Genomic DNA, 19,157 nt, shown 5'->3' on the forward strand with positions numbered 1-19,157 from the left:
TGGGTTCCTCAGATGGAAACCAGAGGTCAATTTGAACTATAAATATTTTACTTTACATTATTTGATGCGCTTGCTGATGCGTGGTTGTTCCTATCTTCCTTGCCAAACGTAAGACGAATCTTGTTTCTCACAGAGCATTAAAAGACTGAGCTTGTTGTTGATTATTAATGATTAAACTAGGTATCAACTATGTTTACAAATGATTAGAAAGTATTAGTAAAGTAGGTTTGAGTAAACTTGGATTGAGGGCTGCTGTACGATTAGCTGAGTATTCGGCCGGCAGCGATTCAGCTGGAGAGAGCTCAGACTGCAGGCTCGTGTTCTTCTCTGTTCTGGCTGTGTAGTGTCAAGGTCTTCCTGTGGGGCTCTGCCTAGATTCTCCTCCTCCTTCTCCCTTCTCTTACCTTAAGCTATTTTACTAAGATAAGTACCAAACCTTGTGTGCCATGCTAACTGCTAGGCTTGTAAGACTTGTGTAGATATTGTGTAGTATAAGCCAATGTTTTGGGCATCCCTAAGTGTTGTGTTGTGATAGGGTCCCACATGGTACTCACTACGACAAGCTGCTTCAAGCTTTAGAGTTCTTTACCAGTTAACTTTAGCCTAGCTTGTCCTAATTGTAAAACCTTGTATCCTGCTTGTGTGGACCAAGGCTTTTAACGTAAGATAGTGTGGTAAAATAGTTACTGTTATTGTTGTTAATGTATAATGGGGTTGTTAAGAGGGGTTAATAAATAAGTTAGTTTTAAAGGAGTATCCTTTCTTCCTGTAGAGTGGAACAGTGATCAGCCGCTAGATGGACATATTAAACTTAAAGCCAGATATTGAATATTGTTTATGTTTTTATTGGGGGCCAGGCCTATCTGATCTCCACTAAATTTGATACTTCCTGATTCTAGCTGTTGGCCCTTATCATTAATACTCTATATCCCTCATAACAGCAACTAAACTCATAACAGTGGTATACAAGTTTCTAAATGATTCCTTATACAGGTTCCTAAAAGCTGTTCTGATGTTAGCCAGCCTCGCATATGCCGCAGACTTAATTATTTTTATGTGGGCTTCAGGAGGCAGGTTTGGTGTGATACCAACTCCTAGATCTTTCTCTCCTAGTACTCCTTTCTCTCGAAGGCCTCCAAGTATTTCGTTTCATGAAGTACTTCATCTCCTATTCTGTATCCTGTGTCTGGCATTATGTTTCCACCGCCTACTTTTATTACTTTGCATTTACTCGGGTTGAACTTTAGCAGCCATTTGTTGGACCATTCATTCAGTCTGTCTAGGTCAACTTGTAGCCTCCTGCTATCGTCCTCTGTTTCAATACTCCTCATAATTTTTGCATCATCAGCAAACAGTGAGAGAAACGAGTCTATACCCACTGGGAGATCGTTTACATATATCACAAACAGTATAGATCCAATGATTGATCTCTGCCGGACTCCACTGGTGACGTCTCGCCAATCTAAGACCTCACTCCTTACAGTGACTCACTGTTTTCTGTCGCTTAGGTACTCCTTTATCCAATGGATTACCTTTCCTTCACTCCTGCTTGCATCTCCAGGTTTTTCACTAGCCTCTTGTGTGGCACTGTAGCAAAGGCTTTCGGGCAATCCAAAAATATGCAGTCTGCCCACCCTTCTCTTTCTTGCCTTATTTTTGTTGCCTGGTCGTAGAAACTATGCATACCACTGCTGGGTATTTTTCATATATTAACATTGAGTCTTTACAATGTCTTCGTATTTACCTTGAGAACTTGTCTGGGAAGAGCGGGAGGCTGGAGGTGAGAGCGAGGCCTCGCTGGGGCGTCCAGGAGGCCACCTTCAGCGCCTGGGCGCCCAGGGGACTGTACGGCACCTGCAGGTACACCCCGCACCTGTATGATGATAATAACTGGTCAGTAAGCATCCCTCAACACAAATGTTATTGACTCCTGTTATTATATTATAAATAATCTGCAATAAAACTTCACTGTCCATATACTTAATCCGGAGATTCAATATAAATTAACTTATATGATGCATGACAAGTAAGAGTACCTGATGCTGTCTAGTGATTCTTCATATATGATCAACATGGAGTTGGTGTTGGAGAGGAGCGTGCGGAGGTGGTGCAGGTGGTGGTGGGGGAGGCGGGTGACGACTAGGAGCCTCGTCGACCACACCAGGAGGCGGCCCTTGAGGGACCACTGGGCGAAGGTGGCGAGGAAGGTGAGGTCGTCGCTCACCACCACCACCGTCACGCACCACGACACCTGCCGCAGCTGTGGACGACAACACGGTACACGTTATGTGACAGTGACCCACCACCACCGTCACGCACCACGACACCTGCCGCAGCTGTGGACGACAACACGGTACACGTTATGTGACAGTGACCCACCACCACCGTCACGCACCACGACACCTGCCGCAGCTGTGGACGACAACATGGTACACGTTATGTGACAGTGACCCACCACCACCGTCACGCACCACGACACCTGCCGCAGCTGTGGACGACAACACGGTACACGTTATGTGACAGTGACCCACCACCACTGTCACGCACCACGACACCTGCCGCAGCTGTGGACGACAACATGGTACACGTTATGTGACAGTGACCCACCACCACCGTCACGCACCACGACACCTGCCGCAGTAATGTGAGAGTGACCTACCTGCATCAGCAGTAATGTGAGAGTGACCTACCAGCATCAGCAGTAATGTGAGAGTGACCTACCAGCATCAGCAGTAATGTGAGAGTGACCTACCACCATCAGCAGTAATGTGAGAGTGACCTACCTGCATCAGCAGTAATGTGAGAGTGACCTACCACCATCAGCAGTAATGTGAGAGTGACCTACCACCATCAGCAGTAATGTGAGAGTGACCTACCACCATCAGCAGTAATTTGAGAGTGACCTACCTGCATCAGCAGTAATGTGAGAGTGATCTACCAGCATCAGCAGTAATGTGAGAGTGACCTACCACCATCAGCAGTAATGTGAGAGTGACCTACCAGCATCAGCAGTAATGTGAGAGTGACCTACCAGCATCAGCAGTAATGTGAGAGTGACCTACCACCATCAGCAGTAATGTGAGAGTGACCTACCAGCATCAGCAGTAATGTGAGAGTGACCTACCAGCATCAGCAGTAATGTGAGAGTGACCTACCAGCATCAGCAGTAATGTGAGAGTGACCTACCACCATCAGCAGTAATGTGAGAGTGACCTACCTGCATCAGCAGTAATGTGAGAGTGAACTACCACCATCAGCAGTACTGTGAGAGTGAACTACCCACAACAGTAGCAAGAGAACAGCGTTATAACATCAACAATGTTATGAAAGCCACCAACCTTGCGAGCCAAAGAAAACACCTGCTGGAGTGTAACGTTACCATCCATTACGTCCGCTGCTGCCGTAAAGACGCCCATACCTCCCGGGACCCGAAACACCTTCATTATCTGCAAGAAATTAACATAAATAATGAACGTTCTGTTGAAATTGTCACATTGGTGCCCAAGTATTTACAAAACATTATATTTTAAATATCAGGCAAGTTTATTGTTACTTGCTGTCCGGGCTTACAGCGATAGTTGATGGGTCGGAGGAGGCGGCGTCTGTGATGAAGAACACAGAGCAGCGGGGATGGTGCTCTGGTGACAACACATCATCCAACACCCCAGCCATTGTTCTTGCTGAGGCATGTTTATCTGTGGATGGGTGAGCATCATCTGCTATACACTCACATTAATTTAAGCAGTAAACTGCAGTATATATGAATCTGTAGAACTCTAGAAGCCTAGTTTTTATTGTTACATTTTTAAGATTGTTGTTTAATTAAATATTACCAGTGCCGATTATCGATCAGTTGTAAATGAGTGATATTAATATATAAATAACATTTTATTATGTTAATCTAAAATACAAGGCAAATAATGTATCGGCAAAGTGGTAATTTAATACAAATATCTCCAAAATGAAACAGCAGTTGTAGAACAATGAAGATAATAATAATATTAATGATTGCTGGTATAATACTAGTACTACTACTTGAATTAATAATAATAATTAAATTATTATTATTAATTGTTAATATTATAATTAATAATATTAAATTAATATTAATTAATAATTAATTAATTGTTAATATTAATAATAATAATAATAATAATAATAATAATAATAATAATAATAATAATAATAATAATAATAATAATAATAATAATAATAATGACAATATAATAATATTGACAATAATAATAATAAGATAAAAACCACACATATGATTTTTATGTATTTTACGTAAAAATTTACGTCTTTCATACTCTCCTGAGTGCTTTGCCAAGGTCTGAGTGTGTGGTTAGGACCAGACTTACATCTCAACAGCTAATGGATTAGTCGTTGAGATGTGAGTCTCGTCCTAACCACACACTCAGATCTTGACAAAGCACTCAGGAGAGTATGAAAGACTTGTTGTAGATTTTTACATAAAATACACAAATACATAAGTGTGTTTTTTTATTGTATTTGATTATGTCTGTGAGAAGACATTACCATTACTTAATAATAATAATAATAATAATAATAATAATAATAATAATACACACAGAAATCCCCTAACGTGATATATGTAATTGAAACATCCATTGGGGCTGTAAGGTGAGGCGAACCTTCGACCAAGACATCGCCAGCGGCATACTCTACCATTCTATCACCACTGACTTGCGACAAGTCATTCTATCAGATTTCTACTGAAATCACAGGAAGTCTGGAGGCCCCTCCTGAAGTCAGTCCAAGGTTTTACGCGTGACCCACAAGCACTCGGGAGAAAGACAAAGTAGTTTTTACACCGAAGACGCCGACTTAGGATTTAAATTAAGATACACATACACACAGAATTCACATAAACGTGAAAATCATTGAAAAAAAGGGTATGCAGCTGGCAAGGCCTTGGTCACAGGTTTGCGTCGCCTCAGAGCCCTAGAGTATTTTTTCAATGAAAATAATATTACAAATAATAAAATTAATAATAATAATAATATTATTATTATTATTATTATTTATTTGTTTATAAAAATAAAATTTTCATTTTCAGATATGATATCCTGGAAGGCTGAAATATGTCATAACAAAAATAATCTCATATGATGCTTTCCTTTTTCTTCCTCTCTTTTGCACAATAAAATAAGCAAATTTTTTTATTCAAGACTTGTTAGGTGTCATTCTCACTCGAACAATCAACTCTGTTCTCTATAAATTACAGTCTACCGCCGATGTATATTCTTTACACAATGTCTGCAAATGGAATAACAAAGATGTAGCATCAGAATGCCATTACTTTTTGGTAGATCAGAGCTTTAGTACTTTTAATGCAAAGTGACTACGTTATTCACAACAACTGCATTATCTGCTTGTTAGTTTCTGTCCCAGCTGTGTCGTTGTTACATTTTAACTACTTACATAAAATCATATCCGTAATTCCTTACCATTATAGAGAGGCAAATGTAAGACTCTCTCAGAGACGCAAGTAGTGAGCAGCAGCAACAGTGGCAGCGGTAGTAATATTACATCCATTTCTGTCTGGGTTACATATTTAATTGATAAAAAAGGAAGACACATATTTAAAAAAAATCTATATTACATTGAACAAACCCTGAAAACAAACATTTTGTGAATATGATTCGGAGAGAAACTTTCAGTTTCAATCCATATATATGGAAACTTGTATTAGTGGGTTATCAATCTTTATATTCTCATTCCACCTTTTGAAATAGAGCAAAAAGAGTGAAGTGGAACATGATTGTGAGGGATACTCTCTTCCTTATGGTTGCTTATTGCTTCAACCTGCAATTGCATACAACAGCACCAACGCCAGTGGTGGTCACCCTACAAGAGGTCACTTTGGAGAATATCATAACAAACACCTCTCGGGAAGAGAGCACACGCCGAGGTCCCTGTAGCTGAGGTGGAGAGGACATGGCCCCCGGTGGACACACCACAGGTAATGGTCCTAGGTGGACACACCAGAGGTAATGGTCCCAGGTGGACACACCAGAGGTAATGGTCCCAGGTGGACACACCAGAGGTAATGGTCCCCGTGGACACACCAGAGGTAATGGTCCCGGTAGACACACCAGAGGTAATGGTCCCAGGTGGACACACCAGAGGTAATGGTGCCAGATAGACAGACCAGAGGTAATGGTCCCCGTGGACACACCAGAGGTAATGGTCCCCGTGGACACACCGAAGGTAATGGTCCCCTTGGACACACCAGAGGTAATGGTCCCCGTGGACACACCAGAGGTAATGGTCCCGGTGAACACACCAGAGGTAATGGTCCCAGGTGGACACACCAGAGGTAATGGTCCCCGTGGACACACCAGAGGTAATGGTCCCAGGTGGACACACCAGAGGTAATGGTCCCAGGTGGACACACCAGAGGTAATGGTCCCCGTGGACACACCAGAGGTAATGGTCCCAGGTAGACACACCAGAGGTAATGGTCCCAGGTGGACACACCAGAGGTAATGGTCCCGGTGGACACACCAGAGGTAATGGTCCCAGGTGGACACACCAGAGGTAATGGTCCCAGGTGGACACACCAGAGGTAATGGTCCTAGGTGGACACACCAGAAGTAATGGTCCCGGTGAACACACCAGAGGTAATGGTGCCAGGTAGACAGACCAGAGGTAATGGTCCCGGTGGACACACCAGAGGTAATGGTCCCCGTGGACACACCAGAGGTAATGGTCCCGGTGGACACACCAGAGGTAATGGTCCCGGTGGACACACCAGAGGTAATGGTCCCGGTGGACACACCAGAGGTAATGGTCCCGGTGGACACACCAGAGGTAATGGTCCCGGTGGACACACCAGAGGTAATGGTCCCGGTGGACACACCAGAGGTAATGGTCCCGGTGGACACACCAGAGGTAAGCCTCTGGACAGCCTTCGCCACGACGAACATATACCGACCTCCCGTCACTAGGCCGCTAGTTCCTCAACTGCATATAAAATTCTAGAAGGAGCCTAATGGGTCCTCACACCAAATTTAAATTCAGTAATTAAGGCTTTATGGTCTTGATAATCTGAGCTAACCCAATTAACATGAGTAGCAAATAATAATTGGCAGAGCATAACATCGGGGCAGTTTTCAGAAGAGGGATGACGTAGAGGCACGTGTAATAGCAAAAATAAATTTATTCAGCAAACTTACTTCCAATTATACTATGACATTACGTTAAACTAGAATGCCACTTCGACAACTAACAAGACCTTCTGCAGCAGGAAGTCTGTCCCCAAGACTCTGAGAGGTGATATAAGACCTCAGTCTCGACCTTCTTGACAGGTCACAACTGTAATTACTGAACACTTTGTGAACACTCTGGCAACTGCACTCGATACTTGCAGTAACACAACTACAATAACAACACCACTTCAATTAATTACGTTAACAATGCAATTAACACTGACAATACACAATTATTTACATTAACACTTTAATTAATACTTCATTAATTGATGTGCATTAATTAACAGTAATTAATTGATCACTGTCACTAAGAGTCAGCAACCAATAATTAATTACATTACCACACCAATAATATTAATTATTTTGCTCTTATTGTTATTTTATCACCTGGACCAGAACACAACAAGAAGTAAACGTATAGTGTCATTAAGACAACACTAACATTGGTCAACTCACTCATGTTGTGGGGAAATCTGACTCGTGGGATTTGGCTATTTAATTGAATTAATAATTGATTAATTTAATGAATTTTAATTCATTATTTATAATGGAATTATTTATTATTTTGTACAATAGCTTAGTGGACTGTATGTTTAACTGAGAGGACTGTATGGATTTAAATGCTCCCACAAGTCATATATATGTGAGGGGGTTATTTAATTATAACCTATCAATCAAGAATTTATCGATTGACAGAAAAATTATACTAAACGTCAGTTGATTTGTATAATTTACTTAGATTAGTTTTGTACTCAATAGCCTTATCTGATATGAAGCCTTCAAAGTAAGTAGAACTGGGGGACACGTGAGCAATCGACCAGGTATATGCCTTGTGGCTAATGGCATCTGGTCCCACGTGATGCAACAGATTGATGTCGTTTGATTCCCTGTTGACCACAGAAGATCATGTTTTTTGGATTGCCTGCCTCATCACTGGTTGGCTATACTTAAATTAATGAGCTCATTAATAAAAGCTACAACTGTTTTTACCCAACCGAAATGAGGTACTCTCGTTATTTGAGGTAGCGGCAGCTGAAGGGAGCAGGAATAAACGTAGCTGCCTAGAGCATTTCCTCACGAGAGATATGCTGCTTACACAATGGGTCCACCCTCCTCCCGGCTCAGTGAAGTCACTAGGTTCTGGTTAAATTTTCGGCCCATATAAGGACAAAGATAGGGAGGCGTTGATTTTATCTATTATTTTATTTGATCCAGTCACAGAGAACAGTTACTTATTGTTCATAATGCTGGACTGGAGATTTTGGCGATTGTGAATATTTTATTAATATAATTTATGGTGACGTGGCAATAATACCCCATGTTAAGGGGAAATTCTACTGTAATCTCGTTTTCTTTGAAAGAGTTATTAAATTAATTGTCTTAGTGTTGGTTAATGGATTAGTACAAGAACAGCAGAGCAATTATCTGCATAGTGTAGTAAAGATTAATAAAGGATATAGTTTTTTCCGGACATAATTCTGAGGGTGGGTTAGAAACATGGGTCAGAGTTCTCTATTTAGAACTCTGACCCATGTTTCTAACCCACCCTCAGAATTATGTCGGGAAAAAACGATATCCTTTAATAATCTATTTAGAACTCATCAATATATTCGATATAACAAACACAGTTACTGAGAAGGGTGTCGACGAAATACATGCAGACTTTGGTATGCAACCCCCCTTGGGAATCTCCGCCAGCAGACTTTAAGATTACGGTTATTGAAGGAAAAAAGAACCAGACAAATCCTCATCTGCTACGTAACATTGCACAGATGCATATAGAAGCAAACATGGCATCCGACAGCTTCACTTACTTCAAAGATGGATCAGTAGACCAGCAGGGACAAGAAACCGGAGCTGCAGTTAAAGCAGGAAACTCTGTAAATAGTTGGAGGTTTTCAAATGGGTGTTCGACTTCACAAGCAGAGATGCTAGCCATTCAAAAGGCTTTGGAACATGCTCTTGCTCAACACCGACAACATGTTATCATACATACAGATTCGAGAACCGCCATTGAAACCTTGCAACAAGAACACATATGTGATAACATACATCTGATCACAAATGTCATATCATTAATGCAAACACTGAAACGACAAGGTCGTCGGGTACTTATCAACTGGGTGCCAAGTCATGTGGGAATAATAGGAAATGACATTGCAGACGAAGCTGCAAAACTTGCAACTAAGAGAAGAAATGTAGACATTTACATACCAGAGTCTATCACAGATTAAGAAAGTAATTAGAAACAGAGCAATGCAAAAGATGTACAGTGACCACAACACAGCAGTTGCAACATCACAACACAGCAGTTGCAACATCACAACACAGCAGTTGCAACATCAAGATCTGCGGGTTGGTACAAGAATTCAACAAACTACGAACCACTTAGTTTGATGAAAGGGAGCAGTAGAGCAACAGAAGTGCACTTATATCGCATCAGGCTTGGATACCCATGTGCATGGGAAATAGGCTTACAGGTTCCGGAAGATGAGAGGAAATGTCAACACTGTGGAGAAATGCCCGACAGACCACTGGAACATTATCTAACACAATGCACAGTTACAAACCCATTAAGATTTCAACTTAGATTCAACAGAGCAGAAGTTGTTAAACACATATGGCAAAATCTTACTGAAGCGACCATACGAGTAATAAATACTCATACTCCGCCCAAGTAAAACAGAAACAAGCAATACTTAGTGGGCCAGCCAGAGGTTTAGGGCCCGCGCAGGAATATCCCTGCAAACAAAAAAAAATATATATATTTAGAACTGACGAACACTCATACTCCTCCTCAGAATTATTAGATTAATTTGATGTTAGTGGTTAGTTGCACATTTGTGCTTCAGTTTGTACAGAACGGATGTCTCATACTAAAGTTGCAGGTGTTGGAAGTCTCCAGGCGATTCATTCCTGCTAACTCTTGTGAGACTAAATTTCTAGCCTAATTAAATTCTTTTTATTCCAGAGGAGTGAATGTGATCATTTATTACAGTCATATATGCTTCTGGGACAGCAGTGGGATCAGTGACATGGGTCGCAGTGACTTGTAGCTTGTTTAGGGTACTGGTCACTTGTTAACTACTGAGGCCCATGGAATTCATCTCAATTAAATAATAACTATCAAATTCAATCATCAGTTTTATTTAGTCAGCAACGCTCCCTAATTTGTTGGAGTCTATTTTGCTGATGAATTAATAATTTATTTTGGTTTAACTAATTCAGAGGAAGGAATGTAATCTTTAAAGTAAAAGATGACTCTGAGACTGCAGTGGAATCAGTTACTTTGGACGCAGTGACTTGTAGTTGATTAGGCTACTGGTCACGGATTTGCCACTGAGAACTCATGAGTTCATCTTCAGTTTTAAATGACAATATCAATGTCATCCTCTGTTGATTTGTGGTCAGATGTATTTCCCAGTATTTTCCATTGGAGTTTTATAATCAGCTGACAAATTTTCTATTTTCTATTTGGATGCTTTATTTGCAGACATAGGCTTCCTCAGGCCTAATACTGGGCCTGTGAGCAACTTGCCTCCTGCAGAATTCAACAGGTTTATTCCCTGATATTTAGTTTGACTGAAGAATTTATTGTAGTATTCTGCACCTACAAGAATTCCTATGTTGGAGAGGTGATCAGATTTAATTTTGTCTGCCAATTTGGTTTCTTCTTTTCTTAGGAATGTGGCAGTAGCTTTTAGACCTTTTACTTGTAGGTCTGTTGGAATGGTATCCACCACGATGGCTTGTACTTGACGGACGTAGCCGCCTAAAAGTACTAGACTACTAAAGAGTACTAAATATACTCTAATTTTAACACCACCTGGTTGATTTGGGGTCCAGCATCTGCCAGGAGCTCTGATATGTTTAAGGTCACATGGGTGACAGGGTTTAATTTGAGATCGTCTGCCACCTGTTTAATGACAAATGTTCTCTGTGACTCTTGGTCGAACAACCTTCGGGGTTGGACCCTGGCTCCTTTAGTTTTGATAGTAAATTGGGCAGTAGGTATAGTCGCTTTTGGAATTTGCTGATAGGTCACTGATTTAATGTTGCACCTTGCAGTACTGCACTGTAGTAGGAATGTTTTCTTCTTCTTTAGGGTTTGGAGACTCTATTTTCGTGTCTTTGCACAGTGCTGACCCTTGTTACACCCTGTGCAGGTGTGTAGTTGGGTTTCACATTCATTGTTGTTGTTGTTGTTGTTTCCTGAAGCACCTCTTGCAATGCTGTAACTCTTGGAGTCGTTTGACACGGGTGTCACGATCAGGATAAGTGTTGTAGTGGTAGCAGGAATGTTCCTCTTGACAGAACAGATTTTTTTATTGTTGCTACTGTAGGCGGCTAGTTTATTGTGCACCCCATACTCATCCTGTGAGGGGTAGCGCAAAAAGCATTGCAGAGGGCACAAAAGGTCTTTATCAGACCTCATATTAAATTATTACATAACAATTTCATCTGTCCTTCACATCTTATAGTTACATGTCAGCTAGTTACAGAGAATGTTCTATTTCAAGAGCTAAATATTTACAGTAAGTCATTAATACATTAATGGTAGGTCTTATCGCTAATACATAATTGTTTGAACAATGGAGATATTACAGTCATTGGGGAGCTGCTGTTTATCATTAGTCTTCACAATACACTACTTGTTTCTTAATCTTAGGACATGTCCTCCATCCTACAGTACCTCTTGGAGTCATAGCTTTGGGTGGTACAGTAACTGTAGGCTTGGAGTGGCCCACTGTATAAGTGCCTACTCTGTCAGAATTTTTCCACTTTGGTGTATAAGTAGATGATTGAGGTTTATTTGGGGGATTTGTTGTACCCTTTGGTTTATTATTATTAGTTGGGTCCTCCACGGACTTCGTCGGTTGAGACTTGTCAGTTGAAGAACTCGTTGTTGGTACTATTGCCTCGTGTGCTCTCATTCGGTTCACTGTTATCCTCAACCCATAAAATCCAGGGGTGAGTAAGTCTGTCCGATAATGAGAACAGATGGAGGCTAGAATTTCTTTGGTGAATTTACTCTGAATCTCTAATTTTAACATTCATTCTGCTCTAGGAACATCTGCCTTGGCAGCAAGAGCTTTGATCAGAGACTCCACTTTGAGTCTAAATTCCTGAAGAGCTTCAGATGTTGTTTCAGGTGTAGATATTGCTCTTAGTTTATAATAGAGGTTAGCTATAGGAATCTCTTTGTTACTGTAGTTGACTTCTAACAACTGTATGGCAGTATCGTATTCATCATCACTTGTACTATTGTTCATCAATAACATTACTGTTATTGATGATCAATAACAGCCTTTGCTTCTCCCTTAAGGGTACTTCGCAAATAAAGGAATTTATTTATTTTGTTAATGGAAATTTTAGAGTTCACTAAGGAATCGAACATATTGCAGTAACATTTGAATTTTTCATTATCTCTGCCATGAAATTGAGGTAAATCAATGGCAAGAAGACGAACTTAATCGAATGGTTCAGATGCATTACTTCGACTTGCTGGTAGAGCATTTTGAGAGATAGCATTTATATTTAATTGTTCTAAGAATTGTATTAATTTGTCCAGGCGATCTTGGACATCCTCCTTGTATTGTTACATTTCTGCATGGAAGGTATCTAGTTTGTCTGGCTCAGCATTTTGTTGTATGAGAATTTGAAGATATTAGTTCACAGCCTCATTAGTTCCTTGTAATTTTTTGTTTAGCCACCACTATGTGGCTTTAGAGTATTTTGGGTGTCACATTTGAATGGATTAATTGATCACACTTGTTTAGTTGTCGAGTCACATGTCCTTTTTGACTCACGTATGATAAGAGGTACAACATACTGTTACTAGATATTTCATCTTGTGCAGGTTGTTGAATTTGGTTTGGTTGGCCCCATTATCTCGTAGTGGAAATAACTGGGGGAATTGGTTCTTAAATTTTGAGCAAATATTTAGTAAATAGCCTAGGGATTTATTCTCAGTCACTAGGCTTGATTCGTTCCACTTATAGAGGCTGGCAACATAAATATTAAATTTAGTATATCTAAATTATTTGAGTGATAATCCAGTGTCATTACAAGATTTCCCAAAAGTTAGCTCATCATTATCGCTCGTGGATGGAGAGCAACACCTCCTGTCATTCAAAGATGAAATAATTACATATAAATGGTTATAGTAATACAAGATATGTGGAACACAACTCGTATGCAAATGAATCCCACCTTATTTTGGGTCTGCAGACTTGTTTAAACAGTTGCTAGACTGGACAATATTTAGTTCACCTCTAAACAAGTAATATTATCCTACCCTGAGACTGTTCAGCACAAGTAATTGGATTGAACTAGTCTGAACAATATTTAGTTAAAAACCAGTCCAATATTATTCTATCCAGCATAAGGATTGGCACAAGTAAATATAATGTGCAGTAAATAGAATGGTGCAATATTTTATTTAGTTTTTATGTTATATTAAATGACTCTCTTATTTAGAGAAATGTATATACAATATTAGTATTGGAAACCTCTCATCTACTCTCTTATTAAATTACAATTTATTAATTTGTTAGTGACCCTAACACTAAATTGATCAAATCAATTATTGGATAAACATACGTGAAAATATTGTCACAATTTTATTAGATTTAATGCGTTTGTTTTGTTTTTCTGAGGATATAATCTACCACCGTTTTCTGAGGATATAATCTACAAAAATGATACGCTAAGCAGTTTTACTGCATATTGTATTTATTGGTATTATTTATTTGGAACCTATTTTACCTGCAGTAAGGTTTGCAACAATAACTGTATAATATTCAGTAACACTATTGTGTGCACTGAGGATGAGAATTCATAAGTGGTTACTGGTAAATTAGAAGTCTGCTTCTACTGCTAATAATTTTTTAAAATATTTATTTATTGATTTTCACTGATTCATTTATGGATCAGGTAGATCCTGATTCAAATGACCATCAATTATTTGGGAGATTCGAACCGGTTCTGTGTTATCTTGGTTCAAAAGACAAAAAATATGTGGGAAAATCTCACTCGTGGGACCAGACTTTATGTGGCGGAAGTCTGACTCTTGGGATTTGATTATTTAATTTAATTGATAATTAATTGATTAGTTTAATGAATTTTAATTTATGATGTATAACGGATTCATTTCTTATTTCTTATGATAGCTTAGTGGACTGTATGTTTAATTGAGTGGACTGAATGGATTTAAATGCTCCCAGAAGCAATATATCTACACATAATTGAGGGGTTATTTAATTCTTCCCTATCAATCGAGGATTTATCGATTGAAATGAGAAGTATACTAAAGGTTAGTTGATTAATCTATTTGGATTAGTTTGTACTCAATAGCCTTATCTGATTTAAAGGTTTCAGTATGAGTACAACTGTGGGACACGTGGGCAATCGACCAGGTATATGCCTCGTGGCTTATGGCATCTGGTCCCATGTGATGCAAAACAGATTGATGTCATTTCATTCCCTGTTGACCACAGAAGATCATGTTTTTTGGATTGCCTGCCTCATCACTGGTTGGCTATACTTAAATTAATGAGCTCATTAATAAAAGCTGCAACTGTTTTTACCCAACCGGAATGAGGTACTGTCGTTATTAGAGGTAGCGGCAGCTGAAGAAAGCAGAAATAAACGTAGCGGCCTAGAGCATTTCCTCACGAGAGATATGCTGCTTGCACAATGGGGTCTCCCTCCTCCTGGCCCAGTGACGTCACTGGGAACCGGTTCAAATTTTATTTTTATTTTATCTATGCATATACATGAAGGTACATTGGGAAGGTACATAAATTTCGGCCCATTTAAGGACAAAGACAGGGAGGCGTTGATTTTATCTATTATTTTATTTGATCCAGTCACAGAGAACAGTTATATATTGTTCATAACGTTGGACTGGAGATTTTGGCGATTGTGAATATTTTATTAATTTAATTTCTGGTGACGTGGCAATAATATCCCATGTTAAGGGGAAATTCCACTGTAATCTCGTTTTCTTTGAAGGAGTTATTAAATTGATTTGTGTTAGTATTGGTTAAGGGATTAGTACATGAACAGAAGTGCAATTAACTGCATATTGTAACAAAGATTATTATAGGATGTCGTTTTTTTCCCGACGCGTGTCACTAAGACGCAACAATAACAATGGTCTACTCACACATGTCACTAAGACACAGCAATAACAATGGTCTATTACACACAGAAATCACACTAACGTGATAATTCAAATAAACAAATCCACAAGGGCCGTGACGAAGATTCGAAACTGCGTCCGGGAGCATCCCAGACACTGCCTTAATCGACTGAGCTACAACAGGGATAAAAGAGTTGAAACCGAAGTTCTACTGAACCTAATGGATCCTGCAGCCTCTCCGAGGCACAGTGTCTGGGATGCTCCCAAACCTAGGTTCGAATCCTCGTCACGGCCCTTGTGGATTTGTTCATTTGAATTATCACGTTAGTGTGGTGTCTGTGTGTAATGATGTAAGGGCGGAAAGGGAGAACGTCCTATTGACATAGCTTGAGTGCAGGTGGGAGTTGTGTAAAACCCTGGTTTGTGCCTCGAAGAGTCTGCGGGATCCAGTAAGTTCAGTAGAACTTCGGTTTCAACTCTTTTATCCCTGTTGTAGCTCAGTCGATTAAGGCAGTGTCTGGGATGCTCCCGGACGCAGGTTCGAATCCTCGTCACGGCCCTTGTGGATTTGTTTATTTGTAACATTGGTCTACTCACACGTGTCCCTAAGACACAACAATAACAATGATCTACTCACACGTGTCACTGGGACATTCGTAAAGATCCAAACTAACGTACTAACAATCCTAAACTGATATGTTTAGCTCCACCATACACCGGTCACCCACAGTCACACAAACCTTGAAGAGTCAGAATGTCCCTCCTCACTCAGGTGACAGTTTAACCCCTCCACAATATCAGTAGGTCCAGACTCAGCTCGCTGCAAGATAAACTCTCATTGATCCGAGATTCCCTGATTATTATCAAAACATATGTGTGGTTCCACTTCATTTAATAACACAAGGATCCTTTACTGACATTAATTACTCCTCCTTTCGTAACCATGCATACACCGCGACAACGTTGTGGTGACCCCAGGCACTGCCGCCTGTGACTCATCAGGTGACCATTATGCATATGATGAGTGGTCTATTTTCACAAAACAGCAAGGGAAGGGATGCTAATTATCAGGGGGAAAGGACCAAACCAATTCAACTATATAGCACTTGGAAGTGATCAGGATAAGGATTTGGGATGGAATGGGGTAAAGGAATGGTGCCCAATCACTTGGACGGTTGTGGATTGAACGCCGACCTGCATGAAGCAAGGCCGTCGCTCAACCGTCCAGCCCAAGTGGTTGGTAAACAGCTAGGGAGCTCAGCCTTGTTTCCCAGACAAAGCTGTGACAGCTCTCACCTCAAGCTTGTCATCAAGATGAATTAAAACACTGACGTTGCCCCTTGGCATTACATGTGGGAAAATCTGGCTCCAGGATATTGATAATAAATCTCATAAATTAATCGAAGGACCATCCTTTAGAAAAAGGAAATAAAATTGAAGAACCAGTGCCTATGGATCTCTTATATTAGTATCATTGAAAATCTATTAATATAAAATAGTGAACTGTAATATATAGTAAATATAGAGCCAAATCCCTCCACACATTTTGGTGGTTGACTAGTACAGAGAAACTAATGCATTTCAAGTACAAATAATGAGGGAAGGGAGGGAATTGACAGAGGAAAGCACCAAGCCATTACGACTATATAGCACTTGGAAGGGGTCAGGATAAGGATTTGGGATGGGACGGAGGGAAAGGAATGGTGCCCAACCACTTGGACGGTCGGGGATTGAACGCAGACCTGCATGAAGTGAGACCGTTGCTCTACCGTCCAGCCCAAGTGATTGGGCTGTACAAATAATGAGATGCTAATGCGCATCAAATATAAAGATAATGAGATACTAATGTGTATCAATAATAAACTAATGAGGTACTAATGTGTATCAAAAATAAACTACATATATAAATAATATGCAAATAGATGAAATTAATTAAATCTCAATAATAAAGATTGACAACTATCTCAAATAAGACTGGAAATGTCTCAACTGTTTCGGAGGAACATAGATCACATCCAGCCTCTACAACACGTTGAAACCATCCCTGAGATAGAAATCCTTGGACACGTGATCATGGAAACAGTAACACGTCTCCCTCAGTTGGAATACCACTCTGAAATGTAAAACTTCTATAATTTCCACTCCAACTTAGTATTCACACATTTAAACGCAAGATCTAAAATAATTGGAGAGATAAAAGCTACACTCACGTGGGTGTTTTAATTTCGCCTGCAATGTCACGACAGGGTACCTCTAAGTATAAATTGAGCTCAATAATATTCAAATGAGGATTACAGCCCTGCCGAAAGTGGTGTCCGTAAGTTCGGTAAGCTGCACCCTCGATCTGAAGTACAGGGACATACGGATGCTTGCAGAATCGTAAGATATTTGTCTTCCGCTTCAGAACACCTTGCTGGTAGCTGGTAAATATGGCAAGAATCTGTCTCTTTCCTCTTGGTGGCACATGCGCAATAGCTCCCGAGGCTGGGATCCCGAGTATAAATTATAATAATCATTTAATGTTTGGTATGGAAGGAAATGAATTTGACCAATACTTACATTATAAATAAATGCATTATGCGGTAACATATTTTCTTGCAGTGCATGTCAATTAATTTATACTACGTTAAATAAAAGAGAAAGATTTAGAGTGGAAATTTTGTCATATCATTTCATTTACTGGGACAGCTAATCGTATCTGAATAGTTTTTTCCCGTAAACGAACGTATATTAACTAGAGATAAACTTATTAATAAATGATTATCCTTAATTATGGAAGGTAAATGAGGCTGGATTCTACTCGATGCATTAATAAGTGGAAAATATTCCCTGTGGCTGGCTGATGCAACACCACGGCCATGAATACTGGGAAATTTTTGGCATAAATATGCCTTAACTAAATAATGTTAATTTCACTACTTTACTGGTTAGTAGTATTAGTAAATAAGTGTTGGAAATTTCCAACATTCCACATTCCAACAACATTCCAACATTCAACATTCCACGAAGGAGTAAATTGCTTGTACCATGGGGGAACTTTGTCTATCACACAGACATGATTGTTGAGAGGTCTACCGAGTTCTTGGCACAAACACACACTGTCCGTATGACCATGTGTACACCTCCCCATGGGTTGTGGTCGTGGGACGCACATTGCTCCTCCAGGCAAGGGTTAAAACAGCCACACCTCAATCCCAATATTGCGACACTCACACGAAGATCATCTCACTTTTACAAGTCCCACAACTCTAGGTCAAACTTCCCAACAATTGTGTCACTAATTGTTCATTACTGCTTCACTGGCAACACTTGCTTTAAGATGTAACACTCAACACTGAGTCTCACGAGTCGTTAACTATGACACTAAAGTCTTGAAATCTTCACCACACTGATTTACAGCACAAGTAATTCAGGTCCACCTAACTCGTCCTCTATTCAATAACACGTAGCTCACAAGGTGTTTTTCCCATTTGTGCAGTCTCTCATAATGCACACAGCTGGCGATGGCTTCTCCGTGATCATACTGGCGATGCAATTGCAGTAAATCTTGTTAGATGTTAACCCATTCACACCTGCAATAACCAGTTATTCGGCTCTGGCATACTACAGATGCAAAAGTCACTTAATTACTAAGGATTTAAGTGAAGATGGGCTGCCCCTCGAGCTCAAGCAGGCAGTGTCTCTCCCCTCTGCACCCTTAGAAGCAGAGGGAAGAGACCTTCTTGGTCTTCTTGGTCCAAAGCATTCTTGGTTTCTACAAGTGGGCTGGTGGA

General features: G+C 40.1%; 1 protein-coding gene and 1 long non-coding RNA gene across 2 annotated transcripts in view; both read right to left on the reverse strand.

Moving 5' to 3' along the window:
* The window catches only part of LOC123759270 (uncharacterized), a 98,602-nt gene extending 95,937 nt beyond the window's left edge, over nt 1-2,665 (reverse strand). Inside the window, exons 1-3 of the mRNA XM_069334797.1 lie at nt 2,660-2,665; nt 2,037-2,260; nt 1,745-1,873 (exon numbers count right to left, since the gene is read on the reverse strand). Of these exons, the coding sequence (XP_069190898.1) occupies nt 1,745-1,873; nt 2,037-2,260; nt 2,660-2,665 (359 nt within the window). The remainder of the gene's footprint in view (nt 1-1,744; nt 1,874-2,036; nt 2,261-2,659) is intronic.
* Nucleotides 2,666-3,338: 673 nt separating this feature from the next.
* On the reverse strand, nt 3,339-5,561 carry LOC138370582 (uncharacterized). The gene is made up of 3 exons (XR_011230149.1): nt 5,472-5,561; nt 3,571-3,695; nt 3,339-3,446 (listed from the first exon to the last, which is right to left on the reverse strand). It is a non-coding gene; the product is annotated as an uncharacterized lncRNA (long non-coding RNA).
* Between the last annotated feature and the right edge of the window lie 13,596 nt (nt 5,562-19,157).

Source organism: Procambarus clarkii, chromosome 32 (genome assembly GCF_040958095.1).
Source record: "Procambarus clarkii isolate CNS0578487 chromosome 32, FALCON_Pclarkii_2.0, whole genome shotgun sequence".
NCBI classification, from domain to species: domain Eukaryota; kingdom Metazoa; phylum Arthropoda; class Malacostraca; order Decapoda; family Cambaridae; genus Procambarus; species Procambarus clarkii.